Below are 11,326 nucleotides of genomic sequence, written 5' to 3'. Positions count from 1 at the left end.
AATAATAATAATAATAATAATAATAATAATAATAATAATAATAATAATAATATAAAGATTTATTTCTAGCCCGCCCAATCACAAAGAATCTGGGCGGGTTACAACAATAAAATACATCAAGTTACAATAGAGTTATTAAAAAAAAAATCAAACCCTAGACCTACCCCTCCCATTCCCAGTACTAAAACAGAATTAAACAGTAATAGCATAAAAAAAAAATTAAAACATTAAAAACATTAAACAAAAAATAGGCAGAAAGATAGGCGGGGAAGAATAGACAGATGAGGGGACAATATCTCTATATTTGGGGAGGGTAAATAAGTTGAAAAGGCCTGCCGGAAGAGATCCGTCTTGAGTGCTTTCTTAAAAGCTGTCAGAGTGGAAACGTGACGGATCTCCTTCGGCAGGTCGTTCCATAGTTTTGGAGCAGTAGTAGAAAAGGCCCTCTGAGAAACTGATGTTAGCCTAGATTTTTTTGGCTGTAATAGATTTCTTCCAGAGGACCTTAGTGAAGTTGCCGTAGCCCCGATCTGGCGCAGAAATGGGCATTCTGTAGAGCCTCTAGATTTTTTTAAAAAAATTCCAGACTTTGGCTCAGTCATTAAAGAGGAGACTGTAGTCAAGAAATCAGAAGAAGGCTGGGATTTGGAAAGGCATCTATGGAAGAACTAGATTCAGTCCCCAAGTGTAAAGGCATATCACTAAATACCAAAGTCAAAATCATCCATATTTCTGTAATTCTAGTTTCTATGTAAATAGTGTATATAGAAACTATTTATTATTATTATTAACCTTTATTTATGAAGCGCTGTAAATTTACACAGCGCTGTACATGCAATCTTTTTAGTTAGACGGTTCCCTGCCCTCGGGCTTACAATCTAAAAAGACATGACACAGAAGGAGAAGGGAGTGGTGGAGGGAAAGGGTAAGAGGTCCAGCAGTTCCTCTCTACCTCCAAGGCCTGGACCAAGGCAGATGGACTGGAGGGAGGGCTTGGCTTAACAGAAGTATGGATGATTTTGACTTTGGTATTTAGTGATATCCTTTACATTTGGGGACTGAGTCTAGTAATACACTGAGGAAAGTTGACAAGAAAGAGAATCAGTTCATCTGAAATATGATGCTGAAATAGAGAACTACCAATAGCATATTGCCAAAATGACAAACAAATGGATCCAAGATTAAATCGGGCCTGAACTCTCCCTGTAACACAAAACAACTAAACTGAAGCTATTATATTTTTTGGAAAAGATGATAATGTGGAATAATGTGAATAATATAAAGTGGAAGGAAGCAGGAAAAATGGAAGACCATGTTACAGATGGATTGAGTCAATATATGAAGCCACAGCCTTGAGTTTGCAAGTCATGTGTCAGGTTGTAGGTGACAAGGACTTATGAAGATCTTTAATTTGTAGAGTTGCCCATATGTTGAAGCTGACATGACAGCAAATAAAAACAACTACAAATTAAAAATAGGAAAAATTCATTTAATAAGTATCAGCTATTTATATCTGTATTCTTGGCACTTTTTAAATAGATATACTGTGTGTGTGTGTGTGTGTGTATATATATATATCTCAGTCAAACAATGAATGCAAAAAGAAATTATTCCAGATCAGTAAATCTCTAGAAATCAAGTCCTGAGGATCAAAGGATTCATGTTAAATAGATTGTGACAATTTTTGGTTTTCATTTTCCCAAATTTAGGAACTATTTGACAGTTTCTAAGGTTGGCAAATTAGTCATTTTACAGTGTTAAAAACTGTCTCTGTAAAGAGACTGACGTTCTATTATATACGGTCCACCCATTGGGTTTGCCCTGTAACTTTGGTTTACTGGAGTTTGACATCTTTTTAATTAAAGAGGATTATTATAGGAACCATTGCTGTACTTTTACTGAAGTTCATTTACTTCAAGACTCAATCTATTCTACAATTTTGCAAGGATATTAGAAGTACCTTTGGTGGCAATTAAGATGCTAATTATTTCAGTGTTAAGTATACAGGCAAAGATTCATGCATGGTTTCATTTTCAGCAAAACAATTAAGTGCTGGAAAATAGACAGATATGTTATTGCTCTCAGTTCACCTCTGGTCAAAGGATTTGCACAGTGGTTCACAAACTGCAAATTGAAATCAGTCCCGAAGTTTCTAAATCATATTGAAATCCGTGGGAATTCAAAATGTCCTGGCAATTTTATCTCTAAAGTTAAAATATTCTGGACATGAGATATCTTAAAAACTTTACTTATGTTTCTCAGAGCCCAGTTTGCAGACACAAATGTTACCATGATTATAATCAGGACACCATAAATATTTTAATGGTGCTGGCTTTGGAGAAAGGAAGGAGCTGAAGACTAGCAGGCAGGCCACAATAAATGTTGTTTACTTGCAGATGTATTTTTTGAATGCCTGCATATTTAAAGGGTAAAATAAATATGTCTGTCATATATTGATTCAGTATTATTATAGTAAATATCACAATAATTATAGTACATAAAGCACAGTCCATGCTAGTCAACTCTTAAGAGAGACTAGATCCATGGGACTTATGCAGCTTGCTTATAACAGTAATTGCTACATCAGTGAGACACACATCTATGCAAACTATTATCACTTTATTAATCCACATAAAGAGCTACAACATTCTGATGTCTTAAGGAGAATTTTTTCAGTGAGTAATTAACAACAACAACAACAACAACAACAATAAGAAGTTGTCTTTACCTATGTCCCAAGTGAATGGTTTTTTTTCCATTTCCTTCTTTCCAATGACATACCAAATGCAAGCCATCCAATGAGCTAGCAATGCAAACATAGACATAAGAAGTGTCAGAACAATCGTGCTGTGCTGGGAATAACGATCCAACTTCTGAAGAAGGCGTAAAAGACGCAGCAATCGTACGGTTTTGAGAAGGTGGACAATGGACACCTAAAACAATAAGAAGGCAAAAAAAGACTCAGCTGTCTTTCCAAACACAGTTGAGCTTGCTTCACTCCTATTGTCAAGCTATTGTAGTGCCTGTGGTCATTTAAGTCAGTAATATGTTAGAGCAGATGTCAGATGTATATATCCTTTAACTGTCCCAACTCCTATTAATCCTCTGCTTTCCTACTTTTTCAGCTGTTTTAAAAATGTCACATTTTCTCTGTCTTCCCATTTAGCCCCTTTGTCTTCCACTTATTTCAACTGCTGCAAATGGAGCTGAAAGCAAAAAAATAATTTGTACTCCATTAATTCAGGAGGGGAAAGAGAAGAGAAGAGTTAAGAGTCTTACCCTTCCAAGTAGGCTTAGGTAAAAGCAAATTGCTAGAGCCTCTCCTAGCTTGTGTGTTCTTCCTCTTTAATAACTTTTGCCATCAGAGTTTATATCATGGGGCTTTAATCCCATGCTAGGCATGGGACGTAAACGCACAGGGACAGATACTATCCCACAAGTTCGTTCCCGGATAGTATTCATCCCATACCAGACCCGGGCTTCTCCTGGACCTTTTAAATAAGGGGAAAACCCAAATCTTTAAAAGGTTTAGGAGAAGCCTGGGAGGCATATGGGATGAATACCACCCAGGGATGGAGCTGTGTGATAGTCTCCACCTCTGTGCATTTACATCCCTTGCATAGCATGGGATTAAAGCCCGGTATGATAAACTCCATCTTGACCATAGTCTGATATTGTTTGAGCAAATGTATCTCAGTTTTCATCTATGAAATATTGGAACGTATGTATGTGTTAGATCTTTTTTAAAAAAATGGGCCCTGCTAGGGTATGCAAAACCTTGACTTAGGTGATGGATTTTTGTTTGTTTTTTGGAAAAATGCAGCTTGTAATTGAATGTAGTATATGAAGCCAATGTAAGCTATACCTCATTTTATAATCTTTCACTTATCTTGTGAGCTGATAGCCACTCCATGTATTGGAGTGGTCCATATACCCCTTTAAAGAAGCTCTAATTGCCCATTATTGGTTTAGGGGAAAAAACCCATCTCATTATGGCACTCATTCAGGCCACTGCCACACTTACTACATTTTTATTTTTATTTTTTAAAACAATCTGATTGTTTGCATTTATGGCATACCTTAATATTTTTTTAAAGGGGAGTACTGTATAATAATGATTTGATCTTGTACAACCCTAGCTATTTCTTGTTCTTCTAGAAATATCCCAGAGATTCCACCCTTTCTCTCATTTTGTATCAAGATACAGGTGAAGCTATGGTTGTGCACATTCTGTGTTATTTTGAAGGAACCCACAATCTTGAGGTTAGGCTGCACTTGGACAGTTGGCCTTTAGTATTTGCAGACTTGCCACCTGTGGATTCGAGCATCCGGGGACTTCCCATCCATGGATTCAAGCATTCGCAGATGGTAAGCCTGCATTGTCCCCAATGGGGGCACGGAGACGTAGCCGCACCACCATTAGGTGGTGACCCAATTAAGGTTATCAGATGCTGCCTGCTTCTCTGAGACCAGAACACTGGCAGCTGGAATTTGGCAAAAGGGGTTCTCATCAGTCACTAGGGCCCAGGTACAATGGAACTGTGGCGGGTTACACACCGCCAGTTGGGACGTCCGGAGGACGTCCCATTTTAAAAAGGGGCGTCTCTTCTAGACGCCCCTGTCCCTAGTACGGACTCTGTCCATACAATATGGCGCCGGCCCTTCTACATGGCCGGCGCCATATTGACGTATCGGACGCTGAGCGTCCAAACGTCGCGCGGCGCTAATGACGTCACAAATGCGCCCTTGGCGCTTCGTGACGTCATCAGTGTGCCGCGGAAAGAAGCGCCGAAATGGAGCTTCTTTTTTGCTCCGCGCGGGAGCCGCGCGGTTTGCCTGCTGCGGCTCCCGCGCAGAGCAAATGGCGCCGGCGGGAGACTGCCACAAAGCGGCGGTTTGTATCCCGCCTGTGTTTGGTTGTTTTCCTTCTTCCTCAGTGGCCACAGCTTTCACACAGTTGGAAAGATACAACACTAGTAAGGACTGTAGATAGGAACTACATGAATGATGATGTATTGTCCTGCATTGTGCCTACCATACTTGTAAAATGACTCCCACAGGGCCCTGTATTAAACACATACCAGATACATACTTCTATATTCTATGTGCTGCTATTCTTCTAAGTACCATATGACAATACGTGCAATTCAATTGTACTATCAGTGTCCTTTTGCTGACTTTGCTCTGAGCTATTTCACTTTTTCTTCTGCTTAGTTTTGGACTAGCCAATGCCGGATGAGGTGGTTGAGACTAATGGTAAACTGGTGGAAAGGAAAACAAATACAGTTGGCACTCTATATGATGGAAAACATAAATACAGTTGGCCCATTTTACACAAGAGACACAATTTTATTATGCCATTGTATTTAATGGGACTCAAGTATCCACGTATTTTGTTCTCTCTCTCTCTCTCTCTCTGTGTGTGTATGTGTGTGTGTCCTGGAAGCAAACTTCAGCAGATACCAAGGCTCCACTGTAATGATCTGTCATGTTTCCATTGAATCAGTAAGTCTATCCTAGTTGGATTTAGTCCATAAAAATCAGCTTCTGCATTTTAAAATTGTATTATAACATTACTCTGAACTTAATATGTAATGCAGCCTAATCCTCTTGTCAAGCATCTTGTAGCCACCAGCATTTTCACATCCTTATATATAAACTATCACATTCAAATTAATAATATATGTAGGTTTTGTTATGCTAATTATTACAAAGAAAGTATTTTGCTAAATGCTTACCATTTAATCTAGCCACACCACCAACTTTAAAAAAAATAAGAAAACCTCATGGTCCTTTTTGCCCTACATGTAGCACTGTCAATAAAAGAACTCGGCACTTCAGATGGCTTTCATCTCATCATTGAAACTTTTTTTTTAAAAAAAACCTAAAACCCAGGCTTCATGAAACTTTCACTTGCGTGCAAAATGTTAATGGTGGCCTTAGGCAGAATAATTTTCTGAGTGAATGGACTTGGTTACATTGTACATGAAGATCTTTTGATACAGGGGAGTATTTAAAGCATTAAAGAGGAAAAGTTTAAATCATCTCCCCTAACACAGTGGTTCACAGAGCTGAGTCAACATCATGTGAGCCTGAGAAGCATCTTTCACTTCAGCAAAATAGGGCATGTTATTTCAAAGCCCATGGAATACTGTCATTTAATGCATTTTGAGGGAAATTTCAGAAGCAAAATCTGACAATGTCTGAAAACCAATGTGTTGAGATAATTTTTAAATGAGATTGTTATATGATCTTGTGAACATTTAGCTGGTATACAGACTGGTGGCTCATTCAGTGGCTCAACTTGACACCCTGAACTATGTCCCAAGAAATGTTATTTTTGGAGCTTTCACAAGATTTCTGAAACTTGCCAAACCCTCTTTAAAAGTTAAAATACCATACCACACCAGTTTAATGTGAATTATCAAACAGGCATTATACACAATTATAAAAAAGGGGGAGGGGAATCAATACAATTTAAATTTCTGCTAATTAACCTTTAAAAGAAGTAGTTTTTCATATCCATTTAGATTTTACAGCACATATTTGTAAAACCTTCATAAGAAATTTTAATACTCTAAAAGATATACTGTATTTCTCTAAATCGGTCAACAAAAACAAGCCTTTGCAAGAAATGTTGTTGCTGTCGTTGTTCTTCTTGTTATTATTCTTATGATTATATTTATTTGTATCCCACTCTTTTCCCAGAAATTGGGACTCAGAACGGCTTTAAACATTAAAAAAAATATAATAAAACCATAGAAAAAAAGTACATTAAAATGAATTAAATTATTATAGTATTAAAACAGTTAGGTATTAAAAAAATAAAACAAATTTTAAAAAGATAAAACTATATATAAAAAACTATATCCAATTTTTAAAATGGTACAAAATCCCAGCCTGTCCCAGAATCATAGAATAGAATCACAGAATCATAGAGTTGGAAGAGACCGCAAGGGCCATCCAGTCCAATCCCATTCTGCAATGCAGGAAATCTAAATCAAAGCATCCCCGACAGATGGCTATCCAGCCGCCGTTTAAAGACTTCTAAGGAAGGAGACTCCACTACACTCCGAGGGAGTGTGTTCCACTGTCAAACAGCTTCTTAAAAGCTTGTGTGAACAGGTAGGTCTGATCTTCCCTTCAGTAATCTTAAGAAAGGATAAATGTAGTTGTTTCTAAGATCTTTTTAAACATAGCACTCAAGCAGTATATGAGTTGTATCTTCCATTGACACTGAGTTGCAGCTACATGCTCTCTCCTTTTTAGGAACCGTCTTATGTCAACTGATCACATTCTGGAAGAACATTTAATCTTACCTGTGCGAAGGCACTGATCCCCAAAACTTATGTTTATACACCACTAAAATTAATTGGTCTTCAGTTACCGATACTGATTAAGGGTGATTAACTTTCTCTGGATTTACCATAATCTACATAAAAGGGTTTATACATGGGACATTACAAGCATTTTAAACTTTATCAATGTAAAAAAAAAAGTGCTTTGTTAAATATGAATGTAACTCGATTTAGGGTAATGTTATAACCAACAAAAATTACTACAGATTTTTGTATAGTGTTTGAAAATACAATGCATGTGTGGAGTACAGTTCACTTAAAGCTACAGAGGGCATCCTCTCCTCAGTTTTCCAGACTTTGCGTTCAGTACTACATGTTTTCCAAAAATGTTTTGAGCACTAGCAGTAAAATAATTCTAGACACTTGAAATTGACTAAAGCCTGCCTCCAAGAGTACAGTGCACACATATCATATTTTGTGGCATATAAGATGACTTTTTGACCCTCTAAAATTGGGTCAAAAGTTGGGGGCTATCTTATACGCCGGGTTAAGCCTGGCAACAAGAGAGCCCCGTGGCCCGGCACGCATGTGCACGGCTGGCTGCCGGCTTCTCAGGCCTCCGGAGGCCTGTAAAGCTGGCAGCCCTGTGCAGGCTTCTGAGGGGCCTCCGGAGGCCTCTTGAAACCTGTGCATGCGCGCTTTGCTGGCTGCCGGCTTCTCAGGCCTCCGGAGGCCTGTGAAGCCGGCACCCCCACACAGGCTTCTAAGGGGCCTCCGGAGGCCTGTTGAAGTCAGCACGTGTGTGCATGGCCGGCGGCCGGCTTCTCTGGCCTCTGGAGGCCTGTGAAGCCGGCAGCCCTGCACAGGCTTCTAAGGGGCCTCCGGAGGCATCTTGAAGCCTGCGTGCGCGCCTTTGGCCAGCTGCCGGTTTCTCAGGCCTCTGGAGGTGTCTTGAAGCCTGTGCGCGCACGCTCGGCTGGCTGCCGGCTTCTCAGGCCTCCAGAGGCCTGTGAAGCCGGCAGTCCCGCGCAGGCTTCTATGGGACCTCTGGAGGCCTCTTGAAGCCTGCGTGTGCACCCTGGGATGGCTGCTGGCTTCTCAGGAAGAGGGGAAGTCTTATACAGTGAGTATATCCTAAACTCTACATTTTTATTGAAAAAGTTGGGGGTCGTCTTATATGCCCGGTCGTCTTATACGCCGGAAAATACGGTATGTTGTAATTTGTTCTTCTCTTTAGCCTTCTTAGAGCAAAATGTTCATTCACAAAAATGATAGTTTGATATAAGTACCACAAGTAGAACAGAAAGGCCATACTCACCACATTGACATTAAAAGCATAAAGAAGATCAAAAGGAAGTGCAGCAATTAAATCTATGATGAACCATGTAGTCACATAGTGGATACAAATAGATCTTGCTTCAAATATTACTTGGCCAGACTTGCTGACATACGTTGTTCGGAAATTTAAAATAATATCTGTTTGACAAAAAGAAAATAAGTTCATAGAGACTGCCCTTACTTTCTTAAAATGATAAGCTGTGAATGAACAAGCTTGATGGATATTTTCCATATTAACGTCAGGAAAATTGTCCAAAGCAATATATATAAAAAAGCAGTTATATTTTAATTACAGGATATTTTAACTGGAAATTAAAAACAGTAGGAACAGAAATAAATCTGATTCATAACTACAACAACAAAAACCTAAAAGGATCGAATATGCTGTTTCTTGAAAGGAGGCTAAATGAGGTGAGCCAGTTTCATTTGTTTTCCAAATGCCCCACTTGACTGGTCACATGCATTTATATTCACATACATACCAATCCAGTGCTTAGATGTATTACAGTTCACACCATCAAATGTATTACTCTTTGAATACATTTCAAAGATCCATTTGATGGGGGTTTAGTGTTCATTGGCTGTATGCCTCCTCAATAATTACCAGCTTCATTTTTCTAAACGGTTCTCTTGCTACTGCTAGGGCCACCAAACTCTTGTACTTCTTCCTTTACTCTCTTCATTTTAGCTTTCAAGTGTGCATAAGAACTTCCCCAGTCATTGCATATATTCATAGATATAGCTGTGTTAGTCTGTAGAATCAGTATGTACAGAAATCTTGTAGCACCTTTGAGACTACGTGAAATAAAGAAGTTGGCAGCATGAGCTTTCGTAGACTTCAGTCAGAGGTTTGCTGGGAGAGGAATATTATAGTTTCCTAGATAAATGTAATTTCCAATTTCTATGTATGGTTGTGAAAGTTGATCAGTGAAGGAAGCTTACAGAGAGAGAATTATTTGAAATGTGGTGCTGGAGAAGAGTTCTACAGATCCATGGACTGCTAAAAAGACAAAGGAATGGGTCTTAGAGCAAATAAAGCTAGAACTCTCCCTAGAATCCAAGATGACCAAACTAAGACTGTAGTACTTTGGTCATATCATGAGAAGACATGATTCCCTAGAAAATACAATAATGCTTGATAAGAAAGAAGGCAGTAGGGGAAAAAAAAACCCAAATCCCATTTCAGATGGATAGACTCAGTCAAGGAAGTTATAGCGCTGATTTCCCAGTTTTCCTCAGTGTAAGTAGTTCTGTATTTTAGATCTCCATCCACTCAAATATAGTTATGATTAAATCCTGTTGGAAGCAATGAGTAGAGAGGATGCAAAAATCCATGTGCACAGTAGTGACCATAAAAATTGGCAATGGCTAATGATTACTGAAGAGATCAGAAGAATATTTCTTCTGTTCCCATGTTTACTTTGAGAGGAAGGAAAGACCAAAAACACACAAGTGAGAGCAGGATCTTTCATCTGTCCTTTCCAAACTGTCTTCTCATTTGATGAATACAGAACTGAATGTTATTCAAGTCAATACATATTTTACTCCAACTTGAAAGTTAAAGGAATTGTTTTCCTGTTTATTTTTGAAATACTTTTAACTGACCTGATGATACTTATCAGAGAGGGGCACAAATAAGTGGGTCTAACTCTTTTGAATGAGGATATTGTTTCTGTTGGGAAACATTTTGTGAATGTGTTTGTAGTCCTGAACTTAGATTAGTTTTACTCATAAATCATGACAAATTCAACCCACCGATTCCAGTAAGGCCAATGTTTATTTAGAGGTCCCTCTGCATGCAAGAGTCTTATTCAAGAGTGAGAACATACAGAGTTGTGCTCTTTGTCACAACTAATGTTAGAAAGATTGGAGCCATTAGGCATAGTTCAGTATGTATTATACTCACAAGCTGAATTTACTTAAAAATAAAACCTATATTTCATTTTAATAGCCTTTTCTGAAGAATAAATAATGCAAATGGATATTCATCTATGTAATTCATCAGGATCAAAACACTGCATTTATTTCAGTATGAAAAAAGTGGTGAAAGCTATTAAACAAATAGCCACATGCTTAGCAAGCATCTTCAAAATGATATTCCCTACAGCTTAGTTAAGACTTGCTCAAAATATTAAAAGCTGAATCTGCCAAAAGTAAGGGAATGGTGGGAGATGGTGGGAACAAATGAGACAAGGACTTGCACAGTCGTGTTTCTGTAGTTATGTATATAGCTCCATTGACATCCCCACGAGAAATCCTTTTGACATGGCATGCTAGAACATGTTAAAATACAAATAAAAGTTCAGATCCTGACAGTTGTCTCAATTATTTTTGTGTTCTACAAGATGAGGACCACATATTGCCCTTAAGCTACACATACAGATTTTATTGATGTTAAGGAGAACATTGCTCTAACTTCTACAGGATGTCAAAGGTATTTTTCTGGAAGCTGAAGGTGCTGATGCCATTTTATTTTTACTAAATGAAAAAATTGCATTGTGTTTTCAACCATTATGCTTTGCTTGCATTTTACAATTTCACACCAGTTTGTCTCAGTCAGAAACATAGATCTATCTGTTATTCAGTCGGCATATATTCTATTCTGCTGCATATGGCCTCTGCACAGTATTCAGTCTGCATATATTCTATTCTGCTGCATATGGTTTCTGCTCCTGCTGTAAATAATTTCA

At 38.3% G+C, this 11,326-nt stretch overlaps 1 protein-coding gene across 3 annotated transcripts in view; it reads right to left on the bottom strand.

Moving 5' to 3' along the window:
• The window catches only part of KCNH8 (potassium voltage-gated channel subfamily H member 8), a 214,237-nt gene that overhangs the window by 63,412 nt on the left and 139,499 nt on the right, over positions 1–11,326 (bottom strand). For all 3 annotated transcript variants that reach the window (XM_042477363.1, XM_042477361.1, XM_042477362.1), the window contains exons 6-7: positions 8,617–8,774; positions 2,729–2,933 (exon numbers count right to left, since the gene is read on the bottom strand). In XM_042477363.1, coding sequence (XP_042333297.1) covers positions 2,729–2,933; positions 8,617–8,774 — 363 coding nt within the window. The remainder of the gene's footprint in view (positions 1–2,728; positions 2,934–8,616; positions 8,775–11,326) is intronic.

The sequence above is a fragment of the Sceloporus undulatus genome, chromosome 6 (genome assembly GCF_019175285.1).
Source record: "Sceloporus undulatus isolate JIND9_A2432 ecotype Alabama chromosome 6, SceUnd_v1.1, whole genome shotgun sequence".
Lineage (NCBI taxonomy): Eukaryota > Metazoa > Chordata > Lepidosauria > Squamata > Phrynosomatidae > Sceloporus > Sceloporus undulatus.
This window is presented reverse-complemented; position numbering and strand designations above follow the sequence as displayed.